At 41.0% G+C, this 26,229-nt stretch overlaps 1 protein-coding gene across 1 annotated transcript; it reads left to right on the forward strand.

Moving 5' to 3' along the window:
- The first annotated feature begins 624 nt into the window (after nucleotides 1-624).
- cenpi (centromere protein I) lies at nucleotides 625-19,384 on the forward strand. Its single transcript, XM_022201782.2, has 20 exons — nucleotides 625-862; nucleotides 2,586-2,723; nucleotides 7,424-7,542; nucleotides 7,945-8,052; nucleotides 8,589-8,637; nucleotides 8,792-8,838; nucleotides 9,103-9,192; nucleotides 9,284-9,415; nucleotides 10,326-10,469; nucleotides 12,828-12,948; nucleotides 13,519-13,613; nucleotides 14,160-14,277; nucleotides 14,493-14,557; nucleotides 14,704-14,813; nucleotides 15,750-15,885; nucleotides 16,644-16,768; nucleotides 17,229-17,277; nucleotides 17,709-17,927; nucleotides 18,295-18,336; nucleotides 18,497-19,384. The coding sequence occupies exons 1-20, from the start codon at nucleotides 700-702 to the stop codon at nucleotides 18,629-18,631; spliced, it is 2,205 nt and encodes a 734-aa protein (XP_022057474.1). The 5' UTR covers nucleotides 625-699; the 3' UTR covers nucleotides 18,632-19,384.
- The last annotated feature ends 6,845 nt before the right edge of the window (nucleotides 19,385-26,229 follow it).

Below are 26,229 nucleotides of genomic sequence, written 5' to 3' on the forward strand. Positions count from 1 at the left end.
TATCTAAAACACACACAGCAATAATAGCTTCATAGTTATATACAACTCAGAACATTTAATTAAATACTCAAATAAGAAGAGTGACCGAGCATTGAACAATGGTGCAAAAAAAAAAAAGGCCCATTAAACTATCTGAAGTATGGGAAATGGCATAACATTTAAAGTGGCTTCATTTTCAACTCATACTAAAAATAAATAAGTACATTTTTAAAAAGAGACATTTTTTGCGTTTTGTAAGCTGTGTGGCATTTACTGGAGAGGTGATGACTTATAATTAGTTTTTTAAAATACCACTAATAATATTTGTTTCAAAATAAAACGACCACAAAGATGAACTGCAACCCTGTTCAGTTTCAGCTATTTACTGTTGTGTAAATAATTTTACTGTCCTCTTCCTTCGGGTGTTTGCGCCATATTTGTTTGCTTTTTAGGATGCACTGACCAATTTTATGGTTACTTTACGATGCATCTTCTCACTAAATACCACGTTTGCATGCAAATATATAGCTACTTCAATATTGTATTCCAGTGACTCTCTTTTCTGCGACCGAAGACAAAAAGACTACAACTCCCGCGCAGCGCAGCAGCCGAGCGGATATGGATACTGCGCAAGCGCAAACGGTCGCGCGGAGGATTTGAGTTTTGTTTGAATGGCTGAAGACGGAGGGGAGCTCATTTTAACGTTTTAGCAATGTAGAAATGGCAGCGTCGATAAACCTGTCGGATTCAGAGCGATCGTCTCCAAATGACCAGTCTGTATCCAGTCGGAGCAGCAACAGGAGTCTGAGAGTGGCGGAGAAGGAGCGGAGGAAGAACGAGGCAGAGGACCCGTTTGTTCTGGCCCTCAAATACTTCTCTGACGGTAGGACTCGGACGCTAACGACTCTGGTCGCCAGCAGATTATGACGATACTAATACCGGTGACAGCGCTACCAGTTGTATTGTATTAAAACACAAAGAAAACAGGTGGCAAGAAACAAATAGGGCTAGGAAGAACTGTGCAACGAACTTTAAGCTATCGTGTTACTTTCTTTTTGAGTCTGAGGTGTAGCGTAGCGCTAGCTTAAGCTCTCATGTATTGGCTTACTGTGGGGGCTAAGAGGTATCAAACCGTCGCTTCTCTGAAAGTTAATTAGGCGGCGATGTGTCGTGTATAAACACTTTCAACACTTGGAATACAACCTGTCTTTCAGTAGAAACCTTTTAGACTCTTTAAAACGTTTAGAGGAACAACGTTCAGTCCACTCTATTTTACAGAAGATTAAATCAAGAACCACAACAAAGATGGCCGCTCCCCGGCCACCTCCCTCCCTCACGAAATTATTATGAAATATCTTGAAATCCCGGTGATGGATTTATTTTTTATCCATTGTTTTACAAGCAATCATTTGGGATTTTTTTTTCAAGAATCTGAAACCGAATATACCTCAAAACTTAAATTAAACTGACAGGAGTTATAATGTAACGTACACTTACAGATGACTAATGATGCTAAGTTACCATTTTTAACGCAATGGAAACAGAGCCAACGTTGTGTACGAACACAGACTCATTTATTACAAGCATATCTGCCATAAATTTTACAGTCTATACCATCAAGCCGTGGTTTGATAATGCTATCTGTTTTCACTATAAGTGTTGACCAAATTTAATGACTTCAGATGACTAAATCTGTGACATTGACAAGTTGCGTTTTGACAGATTTTACATCTCTAAATGGTTTATTTGAATGTAGGTCAACAAAAGGAACAAAAAGAATTGCCTTGATATTATAGGTGCAGCCATAGGAGTTCATCTTCAGGCTACCCCGTATTTATTTCAGCTGTACGATGAAGATGTGCAAGTAAATCAACAGGTTTATTAAGTTTGGTCACCACAATCATAAGAATTGTTAAACTGGCAGAGAATGCTTTTAACCCACCTAATTTAGCATTGTTAAATATCAAAACTAAAACATGCAAGTCATTTTTATAAATTTTTAAGCGAAGGTGAAGGTCTGGACAGTTAGTCTTATTCTTACACATCTATAAGCTCCATAATGTTGTGCAAACATTTTCAACAGCTTCACTGAACTGCTGTCTATCATTTGCCACGACTTTGACAGCGTAGTTGAAAAACTGTGCTGTACTCTGTACTTACATTTGTTTTTATTTCTCCCCACACAAATATGTAATGATGTGAAATACAATGATTATTTCAGCAACATTTCAGTTACTAGATATTTTTGTCTGTTTATGTATTTCCACAAACAAGGACACCATGTCAGTACATAATCTGTTTAAATACTATGACATGTACCCAGTAAAGATGTATGTAAAATTTGTTTACCGTCTAAACCACGAGAATGACTTTTACCTACCCCATCTGTATGTTCACACCAATGACGTGATATAAACAATATCTCTGTGGTATATTTATAAACGGTTGTGATAGCATATAGTTTGTACAATACAAGCTGATCTACTGTCATGTTGCCCAATTTCAAAGCTGATATTGCCTCTTGTATGAGTCAAACTGTGCGAGTATTTTGCTATTTTTAAAAACGCATACGCACGGTGATGTGATGGCATGTCTTTCTCCTGTAGTTGAAGCAGGCACTCCTCTGTACGGGAACGATGACTTCGAGAGGAACCTGGTGCTGGTGGAGAAGGTGGCCTACAGTCGGGGACTTCCTCCTGAGGCCATATCCATTATGCTGGAGTTTGCCATGAGCCTTCGTATGGGTAAGACTGTGTCTTTGCAGCAGCTCTGGACTGGCTGTTTTTCTAAATGTTGAATTTCTAGCTGCAAGAACGTGCTTGTGAGTGTAAGCCAGCCACAATTTAAGTAAAGGCCCGGTCACACCGCCCGAACTTTGCTGGAGCGTTCCTGGAGCGGTGAAAAAAATTCATCACCGCTCGTAACCGTTCACCACCGTTTAACAGAAGTTGGCCCCCGTTAAAGCAAGAGAGACGGCAGGTCCGATTTGTGGCGTTGGCAGCGAGCAGTGACACTTTTTGTGGCACCGCCGCGGTGCCACGGTTAATGCCACTGTTTGGGCGAGATGCCACTGCCGCAGCGGCATTTCCAGTGGCCTCTGGAGATGCCAGCAGAGATGCCACGGTTAATACCACTGTTTAGGGAACATGCCATGGTTAATGCCAGTACTTTTACCGCTGTTTGGGCGAGATGCCATGGTTTATTCCGCTGTCTGAGGGAGATGCCACCAGGGGTGAAAGTAAGCCGGAACGGTCCGGAACTGCGTACCGGCAAAAGATCTGGTGGCGGAACACAGTTCCGGGAAAAGATCTGCTGGCAGTACGCCGCTCTTCCACCGGTATCTATGGGTACGCCGGTACGCCGCCCGGCCTGCCTGCTATCCATAGATATCGACTGGAGTTCACTCAGCAGTATGTGAGTGCGCATGCGTGTCTACTTCCGTAACACAGCGATTGTTATGGCCAGTAGCAGCCAATAGCAAATAGGTGCGCTTGATTTATTGCACTGGAACGAGCAATAAATTACACGTAAAATTCCTCACGTTCTTGTGATTGGCTGAAAAACTTTCAACAGGATTTACAATGGTTAGCATCGACGGAATGGGGTGAAAGTAAGCCGGAAGGGTCCGGAACTATTACTAATAGTTCCGGCAAGAATTTAAAACTACTTTCACCCCTGGTTTGAACATGTGGACCTGGTATTATTGTTAAGATACAACAGTTTTATTAGTCTGGATTTTATAATCCTTTTTCCTGGTTTGAAAAATCAAACATGTTGTGATCTCTATCACCTGTTAAGACTAGGCTAATTAACACCTAAAATACCTTCTTCTTTGTGCAATATACCAGAAGAACCAGAAGGCTGGTTTCAAGGCTGATTGGTTTAATGTACTGACACTGTGAGCATGACATGTCTGGATCTGTGGTCTCTGCAAGAAACATATTTTGGCAACATATTACTTTCAAAACCTGAGGCAAAATGCATGATTGAAAGATGTAACTGAAAGATAAACAGCATAAGACATGACAGTCCAGTAACGGTACAGTCAGACCAAGTCAAAGTCTACAGAAGTAGACTTAGATATGTAGAATATATAAATTGTAAAATTGTTCCTCAAAATTGTAGCACAATTGTTTATATGCTTTTATTCATGTATCATGTTTACATCCCTGGCATCTTTCCCAAAAAGCAACATCAGCTGTGGCATCTTTGTGGCAGTTGTAACCCATGCCTGGTAAAGGCTGTAATAATCAAGAAAGCACACAGACAAGTTATTTCAAACAGTTTTAGTAAACATATTTTCTGGTGACAATCCACACAATATGTGTAACAACTGAATGAAAATGGAAATAAAATAGCCTATTTCAAGAGAACTGAAGATGAATTTGTTTCACATTACTCCAGTCTGCCAGCATTTGGCAGCAGTTTCTTACCTCAAATAACTAGTGTCTTTAGCGCCCCTCGGGGCAACGACCACTAGTTCGTTCAGGTTAATACGGTCACCGGACAAACCATAGAATCGGATAACCCCATCCAGATAGTAGTAGTAGTAGTGGCATCTCCCCAAAAGAGTGACATTAACCGTAGCATCTCGTCCAAACACCGGTAAAAGTATAACCTTGCCAGCAAGTTGATTTCTCGCGATATTTGTGAGTTCACAAATCTCTCAAGAAACCATCTTGCTCCGCTCCCGAATTCACTGTTCGTACAGAGCCAAGTTGGCACGGGCCAATCACGCAGCAGTATTCGTGTGTGGGGCGGGATATCCGGGTGTGAAGACGACACCAAGCGCCAGTAGATCAAAACAAACGTGGCAATGGAGGACAACGATCGTGTAGATGCTGCTATTAAGTCGGTTTTAGCTGAATCTCGTATCGCTTCTTTGAAGGAAGAACGAGAGGCGCTTTGCGCATTTCTGGATGGTAAAGATGTTTGTGCTTTTTTACCAACGGGTTTTGGTAAGAGTTTAATCTACCAATTGGCTCCGCTCGTTGTGAAGATCCCGCGATTGGCTAAAAACAAACCTGTCAGAGGCGGGACATACTGTTGCATTGTCCAATCCGTGCCTCTTTCCTCCGAACGGATTTACATGGAGCGGTCCCAGATTGATATTGTGGACTATCAAGTACTACACAATTATTAATCTGGCTATTGCCAGGTTAGTAAAAGTAGCCTACTGGCTTAAAATGTGGCATCTCTACCAGACCATGGCATTAACCGTGGCACCTCACAGTGGCATTAACCGTGATATCCCCTAAACCAGTGGTCGGCAACTGGCGGCCCGTGGGCCAAAACTGGCCCGTCAGGAATAATATCTGGCCCGCCAGATGATTTTGAAAATTTGATTTGGCACGGAGCCAAGCCAGTCCGTCACCGCAACACGAAACTCGCGTGGTCGGCTGCTGCCGGGCATTTGCGCTACTGGTCGGACACGGTTGTACCCGCCAGATTTCACTGAGCAACAGTGTGTGCAAAACGTGTGTGTGTCTCGGGAGTAATTTTTAATATATCTGTGATCAGAATTGAGACGTGTGTCCCAAGCAGCAGCGATCAGCTGTAGAAGCTCCGCTGCTCGCGTTATCGCCCCCCCGCCCGCGGAATCGGAGCGCACCCCCTCGCAGGTTGGCCCGCTGTTCGATTGTTTACAAACATTTTGTCCCGAAGCCACATCTACTTGCCGACCCCTGCCCTAAACAGTGACATTAACCGTGGCACCTCTGCTGGCATCTCCAGAGGCCACTGGAAATGCCGCTGCGGCAGTGGCATCTCGCCCAAACAGTGGGATTAACCGTGGCACGGCAGCGGTGCCACAAAAAGTGTCGCTGCACAGTGGCATTAACCGTGGCACCGCGGCGGTGCCACAAAAAGTGTCACTGCCAGCTGCCAGTGCCACAAATCGGTCTTGCCCCTACTGTAAAGCAACGCCGTATACGCTCGGCCACTGTTGATGTTTCTGGAGGGGCCCTCCTACTGCTCTGAAAGTTTTGAGCTGCACAAATTATTACGAGCGGTGAGGAGGGGGCAATTTTCCGCCCCGCCAAAGTTCACCTCCGCTCCACAAACGCCCAGTCAAAGTTTGGCACCGCTAGACGCAAGTTCATGGACGCTTGGGTCCGCTAGGCCAACGCAGAAATCTTGAACACTGGACCACCGCTGCTTCGCCAGCGTTACCCGGGTGGCGATTAAACGTTGCACAAACTTCGGTGGAGCTGTTGTAAGCGTTTTACGAGCGGACACGGGGTTGCTGGAACGGTGTCGGGTGTTGAAGCAGCAATCCATGGCGGCGATGAACTTTGGTTTGGCGTTGGTATGGAGGTGTCCGAGCGGGACCAGAATTTGGCTTTAAATACGGGGAGAATGGACCAGGAGCTCATTTGGAATCGAGCTGCCGTTGAGTTCAGACCTCATCTACATCGAATTTTCTCAAAGTTACAGTAAAACTGTATCACCATGGATGCTGAGAGACTTGCTATGATTGGTGCACTAGTCCAGCAGCAGAATCAGAACCTCCTCAGATTTCAACAAGCTGTTGACAGAAGGAGAAGAGAGAGAAGAAGGAGAGACAGAGTTGTGTGGGTCAGACAGTGGATACTGAGAAGGCCTGAACATGGACTGTATGACAGGCTGATGGTGGAGCTGAGGAATGAGGATCCACGAGCCTTCCAGCACTTCTATCAAAAATCTATCAGAACTTGTATCAAAACGATCCGTTCAGCTCCGTAGTCACAAGCGGTATGCCGCTAAACCAACTTTATACCCCCGCCGAGCCAACACCCGCATGCGCAGAATGCCGCTAAACCAACGCTCGCGTCACCGCTAAACCAACGCTCGCTACCGCTAAACCAATGCCCGTGTTTTCGATTTTTTTTCCCCATTTTGTGACGAGCATTGTCGAAATTCGCCCCCCCACCCCCACCACCACCACCACCACCATTCAAGGAACGCTCCAGCAAAGTTCGGGCTGTGTGACTGGGCCTTAAACCTATAATTCCATATTCTTTGGTGCTTGGTTTTTTACTTGTAAGTGTACTCCTTGGATGTGCAGTGAGTTTATCACAGGGATAACAACTGCCACACACTTACACACAAACAAATTCAAACTGGCTCTTACTTTGAGCTGATTAACCACTGAGCCACTGTGGGTGTCCAAAATGTAATACCATCTGGAAGTCATGCCTTAGTGCCAGCTAATTTCTAAGAATTCTGGAGTTACACAATAAGAGCACATTGATTATGCAGCATATATGATGTAATGTAGTATCATTGTTTTGTGAGTAAACATTTTTTACACAATTTAAACACACAGACATTGTCTTTCATTGTTCCCGAAAGTGTAGAGACACCTTTGCTCAGCAGTAAATGTGGTTTTGGACAGCAGGTATTTTTTTTAAAGTCAACATTTGCTGCTTTTATCAGGGTTTGTTTCTGTGAATTTTCTGTGCAGGGAGTGCTCCATGTGTGCGGGTTCTGAAGTGTCTGATTCCTGCCTCTGTGGTGCCGCAAGAGGCCGTTGTTCGAGCAGTGGTTTGGCTGGGTGTTGGAAAAATACCTATTAACACTCAGGTAAATGCAAAAAAAATATATATTATTTGCGCGTAAAGATTAGAAACTTCAGTGTTAAACTATGATCTCAGTATTTAGTTCATCTTTTTGGACAATCATCCTGGTATTATGACCATAAAAAATATTCACATTATTCTTAATTACCTAAATATAAATTTAGATCATTTACCAATTTTAACAAGTTGTTATCATTAAAGATTACTTTTGCTCATCATTCTGTCTTTATTGATATATAAAGTCAGTTAGTAAAATATTACAAATATGTGTGCCATTTAATTTTTAAGGACTAGTTTAAACTATGCAATATATGAGATGAATTAGTGAGTTATGTTCTGTATGTCACTGATCAGATTGTACCATAGTTGATCCTTTTTTGTCTTAACATTCATGTGTTATTTTCAGATTCTTTTCATAAAATGGGTGTTGACCGTATTTGACATGATCGATGCAAAGGACCAGCTTCGAGCTATTTATGGCTTCATCTTCAGCTACGTCACAGAGGAAAATCTGGTATGTGTGCTGGTGATCTTTGTATTGTTGTAAGGAGATGTCATCGAATCCATTTTTTGTTCTATTCATTTCTATGTCTATAATTGATAGATATTGGGCTAATTGAGCTTATTTCTCACTTAAATTGCATTTATCTGTGTACATCAGAGCTGTCTTTCAAAACAAGACTGAAATGAGACATGTTGTTTGATTAAGTAAAGAAAAGACTGTTAGACATTGATGTGATTTTGATTTATGATTGACACTTTTCAAAGGAGGTTTGTGTTATTTTGTCATTTATTTAGGAGCAAATGCTTCCTAACCAGGGCCTGTTCCAAGAAGCAGGTTTACCAAGTTATCAGTAGAGCTATGCTGCTAAAAAGAAAAATCCACTCATGAAAATTAACAGGTATAATCTGGATTTTATTGGTAGAGTCCACCACATACCTCAGTAAAGCTGCATATTGGAACAGATCCTATTCCTTCTCTGTCAGTAGTAACATGTTGTCTGCTGTTGCAACAGAGAGGAAATGAATTATTTTGTCACATCTTTTCAGTGCCCTTTTATCTGCCATCTATTGTACCTTTTGACCAGAAAGGAAAGCGGTAAGCAGAATATTTTCACACCCCAAGTATTACCCACATACTATGAACACACAGTTTCCCCAGTTTTTTTTTTTGGTTTACTCCAGTTTCCTTTTTTTTTTTTTATAAGTATTCTCATCACCTCTCTGAGCTTTAATCCATTGTTTCTTTGCAGTGCGAGTCTTCAGAGTCAGGAAGCTGCTGGAGCTACAGTCCAAACTGGTAAACATCCTGCTGGTTTGATGTAATCTAAAGCCATTTATCAAAGGAATCACATTATTTCTTCACCCAATATGAAAATGTTTTCAATGATAAATTGCAGCATGTTTTTTTTTTTTTGTACACTCTACACATTAATCCCATTAATAGCTGCCCCTCCATATCGCTGGCTACTGTTGTTTTCTGTGTTATTATGAAGCATCAATCAAAAACGGAGATGCTGAGTGCAGAGATTGAGTGTGCTGATACTCGCTCTTGTTTCCTCAGGGAAGGCAGCCTTTCCTCCTGCACCTACTGTCACTTTACAAAGTGTTTTGCCCTGAGCTAGTGACGCTCTCCATTCCATCACGGATGAGGGTTTGTGCATCAATTGGAAAGTTAATACTGTTGTAATGACCATCATCTCTGAACACCGACAGAGCTAAATATTCTTCTGTTTCTCCTACAGTCTGGGTTTAGAAATCATATTTCCCCCTGGAAATCAGCGCTGATTGCTGTCCAGAAGAGGAATGGCCCGCAGGTTGCGTCCAGCATGAGTCTGGCCTTCACGACTATGGATAAGACCAGCTCTAGGAAACGGGTACAGAAGTCTGTTTAAGTTTTTAGATACACTTTCTACCGTGTTAGCAGTCAGACCTGCTACACTTTAGTACCTGCTGTTGCTTGCCTTTAAAACCCCAGCATTTCATCAGCGCCACAGCATCCACCATAGAATTCACCTGGAGGCTTTGTAGTTTTTTTTCCAGGGAAACAAATGATCATCTTGCTCTGCTCTCTCATTGTACGAAATGTTAGAGCACGATTGCAAGGAGTGATGTTCAGACAATGATGCCATTAAGTGTAAGGCTGCAACTAACTGTTATTTTCATTACTGATTGAGCCACAGAATTTTTTTTCTCAATTAGTTGTTCAAGAAATGTAAAAACGTAGCATTCACAGTTTCTCAGATGCAATGGCAATAGAAGAAAACCTTGGCATATTAAATGTGTTGCTGTATAAGGCAAAGAAAGAAGCAAAAAAAGTTCTGCTTAAAAACGACCAACAGTTGACAGGCTAATCACCTGACCAATAGCTTCAGGTCTAACCAAGTGTCACATTTGTACAGTAACATTTAGGTAGTTGATTCGAAGGGCAACTGAGCATTTTTTATCAGCTATGTCATATAGAATAATCACTCAAGATGTTGCTGTTGTCAGCTGTTTAAATATGTGGATTTATTGGTTTTCTGCTGTTTATGACCTCAACTCATCTTTGTTTTTTTGAGCTGTTGCTTAAACACTAAAAGACATTTGAAGATGTCATCTTGAGCTCCAGGGAACATTTAATGAATTTCCTGGACAAATTTATTGATTAATTCATCGTGAAAATGATTGAGTTTAATGAATAACTAACGCAACTAGTGGCAGCTCAACTATGCAATGATTTCTAACCAGCCAGTTTGCTTTCAGTTCCTTTACACTTTGTTTTCTGTGTTTTTCATACTTTATTAGAAACACTGCCACCTGCAAATACCAGCATTGAGGCCTGTAGTCAACAAAGAGGCTCCGGCTGATCAGTCTTCCAGCAGAAAGGTGGTCCCCCTGGTGCAGATCCACTCCTTTGCTCAGCTACTGGAAAATATGCATCGTATTGAGGTAATTTATCCTGGAGCAAATCTGAGCTCTACATCTGTGAGGTGCTGACATTGGGGAGGCCTCTGCCCCTTGACTGTCTTGCTTTTCTCAGTCTTGTGCTTTGTCTTTCTTGTCTGCCTCAGCTGTAACATCTCAGCCGTCAGTCCTACATTAATCATTTAAGCATCAGAGCAAAATGGTTGCCAACTTGTCCTTGACATTAGGATGCGTAACCATGCTTACATTCTAGAGCTAGGGAAACCAGGAGTATGTTCAGCCTCGACAAAACTTAATTTAAATGGATACAGTGGAGCGTTGAACACCTTTTGTTACTCAAGCGTTGCAACCATGGCAGCTGAGCAGCAGTCGGCAGGGTTTATATACACGTCGCTGCTGATTAGGTAACACTTCTGACACACCCACAAGAGACAAAACATACCTCAGAGTCTGCTGCAAGGAAACGTAGTTCATGCTGGAAATGGAAGCCAAACAGTGCACACAGTTTTTAGGTTGAACGTGGTTCAGACCTTGATGAAAAACATCACGAAGAAAGATGAGAATTCAAGATGACATAATTGTACAACAGCAGCAGATGTTGTTGATGTGGGCTTGCTGTGGATGGTGCCCTGCTTTTGCATTCTCTTTTCCTTGGTAAAGGATGACCAGAATATCCTATGGTAAAAAAGGTAAGAAAGGAAGTATTGAGGCCCCTTTCCTTTCTATTTTGAGATTAGTTTCTTCAGCTCTTACCATGGTTGTCGCTTATTGTAGGTCTTCCATGTAATTTAGCAACTTTCCTCAGCAACAGCTTGTATTTGACTGCAGCCTGAGGACTCATTCCATGCCTCCTTAAGCTCCAAAGAGCCAACCATTATCACTCAAATATTTATTTCTCAAGTTTGAACGGCACATTTACTTCAATTTTGACCGACCGCAAAATGAACAGAATGGGACTAAATTAATCAACCTAGAATAACCTTTTCCAACTATTAAACAAAGACTAACCTCTTATCAGAAGTCCTAATTTAGAAAAAACAGCAAAAAAGAGATGAAACAAAAATGCTACCTTCAGATCTCAGTATGTTTATTTTTAGGTCATAGCATGGATGAGAACCTCTAGCTGTCAGGCTGGGACCAATCGACTAGAACAACCTACATACTAATTCACACTCTTAGCTGATTAGAGATTCTCACCTGCATGAGAGATGTCACTGTACAACCTCTGGATCTGAAGTGTAATGAAATTGTGACGAATCCTCACAACCACAGGGTGGTGCTGTGTTACTGTCATAATTTTGTGTGTTTGTCGCACAAGCCCAATACCAACTCTGTCCTAGACAAACAACAGCAGAGTTGGCTTGTAATTCATTTGTTAGATAAGAGCATAAACCAGCTTCATGAGCAGAATGCCTGTTATTTGTTTAGTGAATAGGCCATTGCTTTTATTTTTTTCCCCCTAGATATCATCATTAGTTTATCTCTCCTATATGAGTAATGAAAGACCTGAGCTGAGATGTATCTGAGTAATGTATTGGACAAAGTTACAAAGCAACTGGCCATTTAAAGAGGCTTTTCCATAAATGTCTATTTGCCTGCAGATTCAGTGACCTGATAACTGAATATAAGTCATTTTAAATGGCTTGCAGAGTTTTATGCATCATGCTACATAAATTCAGCGCTTTCACTGTCCACAAAGCCTCTGTGAACAATAAGGCTTTTGGAGGGCGATGGCCCCGAATGTGTTTGCTGCTGAGACGGGTCTAGTTTGCCACGTGTTGGGAAAGACAGATGAGTGCAATCGATCACTCTCCTGAAACCATTCAGCAAAGACATTGACAAAAGATCATGGATTATTTCCCCCTGCTCCACTGTACTGTTGTTTTCAAAAGCAGAGCAGTGCTTTCTCCGTTTAATGACACAGTTGCTCCATAATTATCGAAGAGCTGAGCTGTGTCCATTTACAGTCTGTCTGCTTGTTCTAATATATTTATTATACTGACAGAGTCTCCATATTGAGAGGCAGCTGCTCGTGCACAATAAGGGACTGTATAAACCACCCAGCATGGAGGAAGAAATGTCCCAGCCCTGCCATTACAGGGATTACTGGATACTGAAGAATTAGCTCAGAATCGGATCGTTGGCCCACTCGATGACATGGACACGAGCATCTGTTAGTTCTTATTCTTTAGCAGGTTGAAGGATTGATTTGAAAACAATTTTTGTGTCTTTCAAATAGGATGTTTGACTGCGTGTGTGTGTTTTTTTTTTTTTTTGTTTCGTTCCATCTGTGTGCCTGATTGTATTTATAGATATTTGATTATTTTAGCTTCCCAGTCATACTTTTCTTGTCTCCCTGTTTCTTCCTTTTTCCTCCACCAGCTGCCCGCTCAGATGGGCTCGCTGCTTGGTTCCAGTCTGGCGCTACAGTACCTGGACTGTGTGCAGGATGAGTCTGCCCTCCTACGCCTCAATTTCTGGCTAGGCTACACTCTCCACGAAGGTAAGTTGTGGGGGGGCAAGGGGACAAAACTGCTGTGACATCTTATATCCGGAAGATGCATCCAAAGCCATAGCTGACCTTGATTTGAACCCCAATCAGGGGTTTTTCCTGACTTAGAAAAGGCCTTGGAGGGACTCTAAGCATAGCATGAAGGATGACCAGGCTGTGCAGATTAAAGGCAGAGAGTCTGTGTTACCTTGCTCAACACTTTCCTCTCATTTCTGACTATTTTAGAAGTGAAAATACCCACTGAGTGGAATAAATCAAACCCTAAATAAGAGAACTGGTTAAAGTATTGAATTGTTTTATTTATTTTCAGCTCTTACTTGTGATTTTTATTTGGTGCTTGCAAAAACCTTGTTTGGAGGTCGACAAAATTTCTCTGGGCAGGAAAAATCCAGCTAACATATTACTGGGTTGGCACCAGGGGCTCGTTTGGAGAAAGGTTTAAAAGACACTGGAGGAATCTCGCTGTGTGGCTATGCGGTGCATCTGAAATCTCCTGCTGCTTTCTTTTCATTCCCCCTGACATTTCCTCTCACTAAATACTGTTTTCCTATTTTTCTTCAGAATTTTTGTTCTGTGGTGATGGAGGAGCCACCCAGAATTCTGAAGAAGCTCTCCAATTTTTGAACAAGTTGCTGTCTGCACATCACTTCCTCCAGGTGAGCCTGACACCTGAAGCACTGATGCAGATCTGTAGGGGTCCTTTTCATGTTGCGAACATGTCTTGTGACTCCCCTCATTTCTTCCTAACTTTATACCTCCTCCATATGAGAAATCCTTTGTTATGTTTAAGCGATGGCATTTACTTATGACAAAGCTTTATCACCAGTCAAATCAGACCAGCATTTATATGTCATGCCACTTGATAAATGACTATTTCGTAGAATACACTTCTGTTTCCTTGCTCTAAGCTCCTTCTAAAGTAACCGCCTTTGTTGTTTTCTAAACATGCTTTTAGCTATTAGTTTTATATGCTATTTGGTGCAGGGGGAATGATTTCCATGTCATGAGGAGATAGAATGGATGCGAGGAAGCACAAGCTAGCATAATGAAAATCAGCATATACCTGTCATTCAGTTTGTCACGTATTCAGTAATCTGTGTCCACACATCGACCAGATATCTGCTGTGTATTGATAACAAAAAAAATATGGTCAAATGATTTGATTTCACTTTGCCATTACTTTGTCTATTTTTCTCCATCAGGAGGGGTTTTCCAGCTCAGAGGCTTTCCTCTACAAATTTCTCAACTTTTGGGACGGTTCCCTGCTCCGTCCACAGATCCTCGGCTTGCTAAGCAACATCCCTGTTGTCCCAAGTTCTCGTGAGTTTTGCTTCCACAAACCACCACTTCTATTGACCATCTGTACTTTACACTTTCTTTCTTTCTTTCTTTCTTTCCTCCTTGATGTTGTTACTCACTTTAATAGCATTACATCCTTGTTTTTATGCTAGCAGTATTGTGCCATATACCAGGAACTGCGGTGCACTGAATTTTATAGCACGTACAGCTGTGATATTTTGTCTTCTCCTGTTCAGAAATCGGAAGGCTTCTGTTTGAACCCCTCATGCAGCTCTTCTTCACATCCTCGCTGTTTTTCAAGGTAGGCTTCTCTTTCTAAGGCGTGAGTATAGCAAGCTTGCTCCAGCTACTGATATAACAGAAAAGATGCAGCAGTGCTGGTCCTGCCTTCATAAAACAGTCAATATAGATCTCGTCTGTGTCATATCTGTGTGTGTGCGTGTGCAGTGTGGACTGATGGAGTGTCTAAACAATATGCTGTTGAAGTGGCTGACCTGGCACTCGGTGTATGCTCTGGAGGACGACCTGGACATCAGCCTCAACAGCCACACCTCCATGTGAGTGTCCTATCTACTTGCAGCTTTTTGTTTATGCCTTGAGCATAAACAAACAGTAAACCTGGCACACTTTATGAATTTACATGACAGCATAAGGATTATGGGTCTTGAAACTTGTACTTTTGCTCATGAAATGCCTTCTCACTCCTAATCAGCTGCAGATGCCTCAGTTTTGTTTACTGTAATTTAGTCTAATAAAAAATCCCTCCCCATTATATTGTAAGTGTCCCAGTCAACTAATCATGTTTTTTTTTCCAAATCCAATGTGGTTCATTGTGTGTGTTGTCTAATTTTATTAAATGTGAGCCTCGTCTTACAACATTTTGCCCTTTTTAATTAAAGAACATTGTGACTGAAATGCCACACTGGTCTTAAGCCATCTGCTATTCACTCAGAACCAAAGCAAGGTAGAAATGCATATTGACATGTTTCACCTTTTGGTTCTTAGTCTATTTCTTTTGCAAATTATTTAATTGAGGTTTGTTTTGAGACACTAATATCCTAAATAGTCCAGGTAAATGATTGCCCAGCTTTCAAATTAAAGGGTGAAGTTGGTGTCAGTTGTGTTTAAATACCTTTTGGGATTCTTCATGTGACTAATCCAAGCATAAATGATCCAGTAAGTGTAAAGATCCGTGTTAATTCGCTGCCATTTTCGAACTTACCTCTGGTATTTAGGTGGAATGCAGCTCAGTGAATAAATCATTGATTACAGATCGTGTTTGTGTACACTTTCCCGACATCAGTCTTGATTTAGTGTTTGTCCTTTCACAGTGTAGTGAACTGCTACTTTGGCTGATTTGGTTGTTTTCCTTTCTCTTATCTGAAACAAGAGAAGTCAATTAGTTGCTGTTGAAAGTTTCATTTAGCACCATTCTTAAAATCAAGGGTTGTGGTTGAAGTGTGTCTGACTCACTGCTCTGCTCTCTGTCCCAGAAACATGACTCTGTCAGGGTTCAAGGATTCGGTGATGGAGCTGGTGCGCTTCGTGGGTCGGCTGGCTTCTGTGGGCCTTCAGATTGAAGGCTGCCACTCGCTCTTCCTCAGCTTCGTCCTCGACTTCTATGAGACAGTAAATGAGCTGAAGCTTATGTAATCGATTTTGTGGCTTTGTCAAACAATCACAATATGTGCTTGGGCTTTGTAGGGCTTCTGTATAAAATAACATTTAATATTAAGATTTTCTGCATTCAAAAATGGGTTTTGATTATTGTTCTTGTACCTTTATTTTTGACCCCCACTTTGCAGAATAAAGTATGTGTAGAGTTTAGCACCAAAAGACTGTTTTCACATCGGTTTTTTGGGGTGGAACTCTTCTCTGTTTATTGTAAATCATAGTTTAACATGTAAAGTAATAGCTTCAGTTGTTCTAGGTTGGAAGCTGTTCACAATCCAGTATGCAGCTTATGCAAGTGTGTGCACTGTTCAATTTAATAGCTCCTTAGATAACATTAAAAATGCATACAAAAGACTTGAAATCAGATGGAAATAATAAGTATCACAAAACTGGAAACTTCCTATCATCTTTGCTGGTTGCTTGGCAACCTTGCATACTGTTTTACATCAGACTGAAGCATGTTTTAATCAGAAGGAAGGCTGTTAAGGGTTGCTGTTTGTTGCTCAGGACCCTCCTTAAAAACAGAAAGATGATTTCAATAGCCTTATACGACACAATGTAATCGCATAATATAAGATGCCGAGAATAGCTTTGTACATCAGCTTCTTACAACAAAGGGCAAGGGTAAAAGCTTCAGCAGAGATGTATATTTTCTGTTGCATCTACTTTTCATTCTTAGTTTCCTGTGGATGTTTGTTTCTCGCCTCCTGCAGGTGTGTGACACATTTCTGAAGTATGGCCTCCCCCTTGTGGTGATGCCTCCATCTGGAGTTTTTTACCCCGCCCTGCTTGCCACTGACCCTATCAGCGTGGACAGACTGGCCTACATCATGCACAGGTGGGGACTTCTCCATCCCTCTGTTAACAGCCTGCTGTAAGGGTATCTCAATGCATATGTTAGCAGCATCCTAAATGGAGTGTGTCATACGCTTATGTTTATTTGATGAAGGAACAGAACTGGAATCAAAAGCTTCATTGCACTTACATGCTAATGTATGATTTATGATAATGAGAGACTAACAGGCAATACTCTTAAGCCCTCCTCTGCTTTTTTTGTGTTGAATTCAAGAATCATTTATAAGTCCACTCTATGATAACACAAATGCTTAGTGTGCTTAATTGACTATACCCCACAGTTCTGAAATAACTTTAGCAAAGCTAAGAAAGCCTTGGCAAAAGTAAATTGAAACATAATTGCATGATTTCTTTTTTTTTTTAGACGGGCTACAAAGAACAGGCTGTTTTGCAGTGATTCATGATTTCTGTGTCCACTTTGTTACGGTTTCTTTTTTGTTCAGGTACAAAGTCAACCTGACATCAGCCAAGGCTCAAGAAAAACAGACAAAGGTAAAAATAAATGTTTTTAGTTCTTTTGTGACAATGATTTGTGTGGCAATTGCATCTATATATATTGCATATAAGATTTATGTTATAGGTATGTAGTTGCTCTCCTCTAAAGTTTTATATAACTTTTGATTCCTGGTGTTTGTTTTAAAGATCTTGCAACTCCACGACCATCGATCTAAACTTAATAACCTAAATGAAGACTTAAAAAGTTGTTGATCTTGATACAGCTGCTCCAGCAAGCTGTTAATGTACAGGACAGGCAGCCCATACACTCTGCCTGAAAATGTCATAGGCACTTATTAAGAAAAATGGGCTTGGTAAATGGCATGCAAATTAATCACCACAACAAGCATCAGATGCGTGTCGTTACGCTGAACTCGATCCACTTTCTTTGTCCTCATTCTGTCACTACGTTCAATTCTATTTTACAGCAAGCCTTTCATATCAGCCGCCAGACGTTCCATGAATTCAACCATTACGTGGTCGTCATGGTCAGCTGCCTGTGGAACTCTAAAATGTTTCAGCCAGGTCTGGGTATCCAGCTGGGAGAGGAGCTGCTGCTCAAGAGCAACGTGCCACAATACTGGGCGAGCTTCGACCTCATCCACCACCCTGCCTTCATGAGCTACGCTGTGGACTTTCACCAGAAGGTAAGTGTGCAGCATTTAGTTTGACTTGGCTCCTGCATGCTGCTGCCCGTTAAATGCATTTTGTGCTCTGTGCTTGTTTTCAAACTGTACGAGGCACTTGATGGATCGGCACGCGGCTGGTCCGTACAGTTTGGTTAATAGACTTACAGGCGAGACAAATGTGGTATTAATGTATCTTTCATAGATGATACATTAATACAGAAGGACATTTTATTATTAATGACTGCTGCATGAGATGTGGTTTTCATCATGTTTAATAATACACGTACCTTTTTTTGGTTCGGTCCAATTGCAGCATCCAGCTGTGATCTTGTGAGATTTCCCAGGGTTGGGTGATAATGAATATTAATGTTCTACTCTTTATCAGTGCTGGCCAGGGAAGAAGGACATGGACCTCAGTTCCATCAAGGTACGAGAGGTCTCCCTTTCATTCCTGCATTTATAATAGACTTCACATGTAGTTTGAAGTGCATCAGTCGTGTTTTACAGATTAGCCGAGACATATTTGATCACAGAAATCTTCGGATGCCTTCGATAAGACTGGGTGTGTTTCTGTGTGTGCGTTTCAGCACTCCAAGCCGTGGAGCTGGTACCTGGAGTATCTGTTCACTCAGGGTTACGACGGCCTTAAACAATTTGTTCAGAGCAACATCAGCCGGCAGCTGACAGCAGGCGATGGGCAGGGCGACACGCAGCAGAGGTAAAAGCTGCACTAAGTGGAGAAGAAAAACAGCCACTTGCATCTCACCCATTTTTTAAAGGACTTGTACATATCTCATCTCTTTGTCTCTTCTTGGCGAGCGACTTGCAACTGATCTGAATATCTTTTTTATGTACATAGACTTATCTGTGTTTGTTGTGTATTCTTTCTTATAGTATTATGAATTCAGCGATAACGGACCTTAATGCCCTTCTGTGTTACATTCTTGTACAGCTTGCCATCTGCAAAACCTGACTCTTGCACATTGTTGGAAATACACAAGTGTAACACTTTTATTTTAGAAACACACAATAATAAACAACAATACTAATCTGTTGTGTCTTAATAGCATAGATGCATTTAAGTACATCGTAGCTTACAGGACAAACAAAGAATAATGTCAACATGAATTCTGCCTCAATCAAAGGGCATCAAATGTTTAGAAACTGCCTATAGGGATTAGCATTATTACTGCAGTGAGTGGTTCATTCATCTGGAAAACACTGTTCTGCTTTAATTTTGATAGGGACCTATCTGGATGGTGAATAATCCCTTGGCTCCTTAGCTACTTTTGAAAATGTTCCATACAATCACTGCAGGTTCATGCAGTGATTAGGTTTCTCCATTATGTTGTTTCAGAGCTCAGCATATGTTTCTTAATTTTGGGGTAAATTGGAGGAAAGACTTAAATGCAAGAAACCCTAAAGGTTGCCTGAAGATTTCACAGCAGCACAATAAATCTTAGGTCTCCAATGAATTATGTTGCATGTCCTCATCGATAAAGCTATCTTGGGTAATCAGTTCATTGTTAAGACTAAGAAAAGGCTACATGAAAGTGCTGTTACATGTTCTGAGATCCCCAGATGTTTTTTTTTCTTTTATAGACTGCAGTCCAAAGATATTCAGGTACGATATGAAACGCAGAACATGTACTAATCTTCAAACTGATCATGAAGCTGCTCAAGCCGATTATCTCAATTGCTGCAGATTACTCAAGTAATGGTTTTCAGGTTTGATGTACTTTGCTCAAATATTTATACAATAAAATACTTTTTTTCTATGTTTAAGAGGTAGGTATATTACATTCTACTCCACTATGTTTGTTTAAGGCTTTAGCTGCTAGTTATTTTTTCAGGTTTACATATAATGTAACATAGAAGCACATCATGTTAAATTCTAGAGCAACTGAAATTAGCCCCATTTGCATTACAGTGTTGTACTCTTTAAGGAATTAATTACCATTAAATAATACAACATGTATGACTCTGACATGGGAACCTTTAGGTACTTTATTTTGATGGTGATGCTTTTCCTTGAGTAGGATTTTGACTGCAGAATTTACACGTATCAGTATTTTCACTCGAGTCTTGCTACTTCTGCTACAGGATTGAAAATACTTCTTCCACCACTGACTGAGATGTTGCAGATGTTCTCTCAGATGGACCTTTGCTTTGTAAAGTGTTAAAGTTCTGCTCTGGTCATTAACTAGGGGCTAAAACAAATCTGTTTATATCAAAGCTACATATTTAAGTTTTTCCTAGAAAATAACTCCCTCACTGCCTTTAAAATGTCTTGGATGTAACGCTACACTGTTGCTTCCTTTAGAATGTGTAGATCTATGAAACCCCTCGATTGGTTCTTTAGGTTTGTTATGTATGAAAAGCTCAGAAGTCTTAGTCTGCGTTTTTGAGTAATCACACTTCATATATTGCAGTTTCATGGCAGAAATGCTCAGGTATGATGCTGACATCTTATTTTGCTCATATTTCTTCCAGCATGTTAAAAAAAACAAAAAAACTTATGGACATACTGCGAGGTAAGTGTCTTGGAAAAACACTTTTTTTTTTTTTTAAAAAAAAGATTTTTCCTAGATGAAGTCTTGACTCATGGCTTAAGGTTCTCTTCTGCAGTCATAGAATAATAAAATAGTGTTGCAAACTGTTGCACAGCAGGAATATGTATGTCTACAGCTATAGAGTTCTATATTCTACAATAATAAATGAGGCCTACTTTAATAACACCATTTGTTTACAGTGTGACAACAGTTGGCCTCATATGCTGCTCAGGTTTATGCTGTTTAGAGACCCATGGAGGAAGAAATGAAGAAAACTTTAAAGGATAGCCATACTTGATATATGGTAAGGAAAAACTAAGTAGATAATGCATTTTCTCACCTTTCAACATAACATGAAGATTCAAATGTAGAAATTGGTCAGCACCAAACCAGAGACATTCAACCAGTTAGTTCAATGTGATGAATAAATAGTGAAAATGAATATTTAAAAGTAAACTATCAACTGAAAGTAATGGATAAACTAACACTAATAGGTGAAATTAACAGATGGTTAAAACACGGAGCTGCATTTTAAGTGCTTCAATAGAAGGCAACTGGGCTTTTTTGGTTCTTGGAGACATTTTCCATCTTATACAAAAGGCTTCTTCACATCTCACAGATTGATTGGGAGTCCCAGGTATTTATTTTCACCCTCATCTAATGGTGAAAGGTCCATTTACAAACCAAGATTCACAGCCTCAAGGTGTGAATGGTTATGAAACTGCCAGGTGGAGGGTGAAATTGCGTAGAGAGGGATCTCAAGACTGCACTCTAAATACTTGATTGGTGGTGTCTCCTCTTTAGAGATGACTTATGAGTGGGTTTAAATGGGGAAACACTTTTAATAGGGGAGTGTAATTGATTAGAAAAAGTAAAAAAAAAAAAGTCAGTGAAAATGACAGATAAATTAGGTATCAGTAAATTAGAAATATTTGACTAAAAATGTGTCTTCAAAGTTGCTGCAAGGTTCACCAAAATGACCTAAATATTGTGAAAATGATCTGTACCAATAATTAAAGTGGTTTAAAATCAAGTTGCAAGAGCACATTTGGAACACACACGATGTCTACACTATATTGCCAAAAGTATTTGCTCACCCATCCAAATAATCAGAATCAGGTGTGTACAATCAAGCACTTAGGCATGCAGACTGCTTTGACAAACATTTGTGAAAGAATGGGTCGCTCTCAGAAGCTCAGTGAATTCCAGCATGGAGCTGTGATAGGATGCCACCTGTGCAACAAATCCAGTCGTGACATTTCTTCGCTCCTAAATATTGCATAGTCAACTGTATTATAAGAAAGTGAAACTGTGGGAACGACAGCAACTCGGCCACGCAAACTGACCCTTAGTTCCAGTGAAAGGAACTGTGAATGCTTCAGCATACCAAGACATTTTGGACAATTTCATGCTCCCAACTTTGTGGGAGCAGTTTGCAGCTGGCCGTTTCCTCTTCCAACATGACTGTGCACCAGTGCACAAAGCAAGGTCCATAAAGACATGGATGACAGAGTGTGGTGTGGATGAACTGGACTGGCCTGCACAGAGTCCTGACCTCAACCTGATAGAACACCTTTGGGATGAATTAGAGCGGAGACTGAGAGCCAGGCCTTCTGGGCCAACATCAGTGACCTGACAAATACGCTTCTAGAAGCCCATAAACGCACTCCTAAACCTTGTGGACAGCCTTCCCAGAAGAGTTGAAGCTGTTCTAGCTGCAAAGGGTGGACCGACGTCATATTGAACCCTACGGATTAGGAATGGGACGTCACTTACATTCATATGCGAGTCAAGGCAGGTGAGTGAATACTTTTGGCAATATAGTGTATGAGCTCATCCAGCATGCCTACAGGGGTATGTCTGACAAAAAAAAAACAACAATGTTAGCTCACCTTTATCTATAGGCCCTGATTTATGTTGAATCTGATGTTTTGTGTGTTTTCTTTCGTTTGGTTTGTACGATTGTTTTTTTTTTCCACTCAAGTCAGCTTGTCCAGTTTAGTTTTTGAGTTTCTCAGTCACTTTGAGAGTCTTGTCTGGTGCTTTTGAGTTCTTTGCAGTCCTGTGAATACTTTGGTTGGTAAATCTTGTAACTACTATTCAAAAAATTATTGGGAAAAATATTAGTTTATTATTATGTGTTTCCCAGTTGAGAAATAAGACTGGAATTTACCGAACAAGTTTAAATGTCAACATCAAGCTCCTACAGTATTATTTCTGAAGTTTAAATGAATATTTTGAATATTGCAGTTAAAACTCTGCAAAATTATCCAAAATGCAAAACTGCCTCACTGAATTAAATATCAGTATTAATAATTATGCAAACCAACCTGACTAATTTAAACGTTAATATCAAGACCCCACAACATTATTTATGATGCAAATTAACCTGACTAATTAGAATATTAAAACTAAGACCATACAATATTAATTATGCAAATAGCAACTCATTTAAACAATGCCTAGACCCGACAATATTATTAATGATGCAAATTAAGTGGAATAATTCACACATTTAGGATTAAGACCTTAAAATATTGTAGATGATGTTAAGTGACTAAAATAACCCACTGAGCTCCAAGCAGCTTCAGGGCGTTTTTACTCACTGTGGGCTCATTTTATTTCACTGCAAGTCCTGTACCTCTTTGGAAACGGCACAATCATGGCTTTTCAAAAAAAAAAAACTTTGTTTGTGTGCGTGAGAGAGATCACTGTCTGAACACATTTCAGTAAAAGAATTTCCACTTCATTTTCAAGGTTTTTGTAGTATCTGATCTGAGACGTGTTGCTTAATATATTTAGTAGAATAGCATGTGCTTCATCTGCTTTCAACTGTCTAGAATGGAATGTGCTTAACCACGACACTTTTTAATTGTAGATGTCTCAATGCCAGAATTAACTTCTCTGGGAAAAATGGTGAATTTGGATCTCACGGCTTGTGCTTCTGAAGTTTTCCATTCTTGTGTCAGAAATTGGGGGGGGGGGAATCTCAACCTTGAACCAAATTCCGGGCAGAGCCTCTTTTGGGGGAAGGTTCCTCTTGAACTGTGACTTCAGAGCTCCTCTCCTGCAGCTCTCATAATTCATTTTTTTAAACTCCGTGTTGTTGAGCTGATAACAGGCCCCCCTTATAGTTTTTTTTTTTGTTTTTTGTTTTTTGTGCGGATACAGTTAAATCCAGCAGACGAAACCCTCGGCGCATGTCGTGTGGCTGCTGTGAATGAGCGGAGCCTCCTTAAAGACAGCAGCTCCGTGATTCCGCCGTCAGAGGCGCAGACTCCGCCGCCGGTGAACCGCGCTGCGCTGCGCCGCTCCGCCGTTTCAAATCTTCATCAGCTGCCTCTGCTGCTGCTGCTCTCTTCACTTTCTTTTCTCCAGCTCATGTCTCCACCACGTCCACCGGAGTAAGCTTTATTTATTTCACAAGCGGCGTCTCCACTGAGCTGCGTCCTCAATCCTTCACCTGAACCAAAAAATCCTCGCCTCGGGCACAGAAAGGTAAGATTGTTTGTTCATAGCCTGCTTTCTTATTAAGTGGTTGTACTGCAGGAGAGCTGTTTGCCGGTTCCAACCTCACGATCAGGGCAAACAAATGGGAGACAGCGTGGTGTGACAGTGTGCCAGGCTTCTTAAATCGCCTTTAGGTGACTCTTGTGCGTGTTCAGATGGAGACGGACTGCTGTGCTGCAGTTTCAGGACACTGTGCATCGTCCTGGTCATAGTTTTGGCAGCTGGATTTTAAAACGGACGACATCCGTGTGATGGATGAGACTCGCCTGATGCGCTCCAGCCCGCCTCTGTGTGTGTTTGTGTTTCTGGCCAGAACAAAAAGGTGCGCAACTGGACGTTTTTGGCAGCGACTTAGAAAAAAAACCCGTCTCTCCTCATGTTTCCAGCACTTCTTTCTGCTCGTTCTTCTCAATGAACAAGACAGTTTCTCCATTCACTGATTGCGCATGAGAGCATTTCTTTAAGTGTGCGCCCCTACTGTGAGGAAGATCCATCTCCACATCTTCCTGTTTTTTTCCCCCTTCAATCCCCTGCAACTTGCCCCGCGACTCTCGTCTCTCCTTCTGCAGAATAAAGCAACATTTTGGGGGCTTTTCTGCCTCATCAGTTTGTGTGGGTGGAGACTGATGTGTGATGGCAGAACTGAGGTGTTGAGCCGGATTTGAACTCTGGATGTCGCGAGTAATTATGGTTACAATTACACGGTGCGCGTCTTAAGCCCCGACTCTCTTTTGAGGGGATGCGAGACAGTGTGGGATAATTTAGGGAAATATTTGGAGGGAGGAAAGTAATCCTATGTGCGCCCGTGGATGTGACGGCAGCAGCAGACAGCCTGTATTTAAATCCAAATAACCAAAAGGACAAATGTGAACCTCCCAGTCTGACTGAAAGCTGTTTCTCTTAAAGTTTGTCTTCATATCTAAACCTGAACTCTAGTTATCCTTCATTATTGCTGATTGGCTCTTTAACATCTAGGTTGAAAGGCTGCAAAATATCTCTCTCATATCAGTGTTTGGTTTCATCACTCAAACACAAAAACAGGAATCCCATCCATTTTCAAAAAACTTGCTTCTGAACATCAAAAGCATTCCTCTGCCTCCTTCATACTGGACCTGTTTTGTATTCTTTCATCTCTGATCATAAAGCCTGCTAACTCTTGTTAATGGCTTGTCCCAAAATGAAATTGAAGGTCCGTTGGAGCTTTAAATGGTTTATATTGGTCATTTAAAAAAAAAAAAAAAAAAAAAAAAAAGAGCTGACCAATAATTCAAGTGACACCTCATGTCTCAGAAATTTCTCAGAAAATGCTTTCATGTTGTCATTGTGCAGGACCTTCCAGCAGTGTCAGTGTGCATTTCTATAAAGTAGCTTTGAGTATTTTTTTATGGACAGTAATCCTCCAGTATCTACACTGAGAGATCATTTTCCTCAAAGCTTAACAGAAGCACATCAGCTTTTTCTTCAGGCAGTCCGATTTGATTTCATGATAGGATTGCGCATCTTTTGATCTCGGGGGACTGCTGCAAATAATGTGAAATGTAATGGAAAAAAAATCAGCACAGTGGGTTTGATAATGAGCCGCATACATTGTGCTCGTGTCCAAAGCAGCCCATCTATTACGTGTTGCTCTTTGTAATGAGATTTGGCAGAAGCGAGTGTTTCTTAAGGCTCCACGCGGTGGTGAACTCTAATTGTGAAAGACTCTAAAAGGATTATGAGGATGTTCTATTGTCGCTGCCTCTCTCCTCCTTGCATGCCTTCTGGTCATGTTTCATGTTTGGCATTTTCAGCACTCTCCCTCCAGGAGGCTGGAGTTTGCAGATTATAGATGAAATCGCACACATCACCCCCCTTTTTTCCTGTCATTTATTCATTCTGAAGAGCTCGGTGCCACTTGTGTCGGATCATATTAAGGCAGTGATTCACAGCAGGTGAGCTGCCTCTGAAATACCTCTTCACTGACACTTGACTTCATGTTGTAAATGTGTGAATTAATATCAGAGGACTGAATATCTGCTTGTTGGCTAAATGTTGCTCAGGTTTGCATTTGTACAAACACAGCTATAATCTTAATCATATTTCTGTCGCAATGAGATGAGTTATGAAAACAGGAATGTATTAATCACAAAGGAATTCTTGTACCACATATTGCTTTTCTAGTAGGTACTGTGGTTATTCTCATGTTGCTGTATTGTCTTCTCAGCAATAGGTAGGATACTTTACTAAAAATGAAACTAAGTAAAGTTTAAAAAAGACTA

The sequence above is a fragment of the Acanthochromis polyacanthus genome, chromosome 10, assembly GCF_021347895.1.
Source record: "Acanthochromis polyacanthus isolate Apoly-LR-REF ecotype Palm Island chromosome 10, KAUST_Apoly_ChrSc, whole genome shotgun sequence".
NCBI lineage: Eukaryota > Metazoa > Chordata > Actinopteri > Pomacentridae > Acanthochromis > Acanthochromis polyacanthus.

Bases quoted from the DNA above. Each gene is read 5' to 3' on its own strand.
- cenpi (XM_022201782.2), top strand. From the start codon at position 700: ATGGCAGCGTCGATAAACCTGTCGGATTCAGAGCGATCGTCTCCAAAT. The intron at 8,053-8,588 runs GTATGTGTGCTG...ACATCTTTTCAG, and splicing joins ACGTCACAGAGGAAAATCTG to TGCCCTTTTATCTGCCATCT. The intron at 13,614-14,159 runs GTGAGCCTGACA...TTTCTCCATCAG, and splicing joins CTGCACATCACTTCCTCCAG to GAGGGGTTTTCCAGCTCAGA.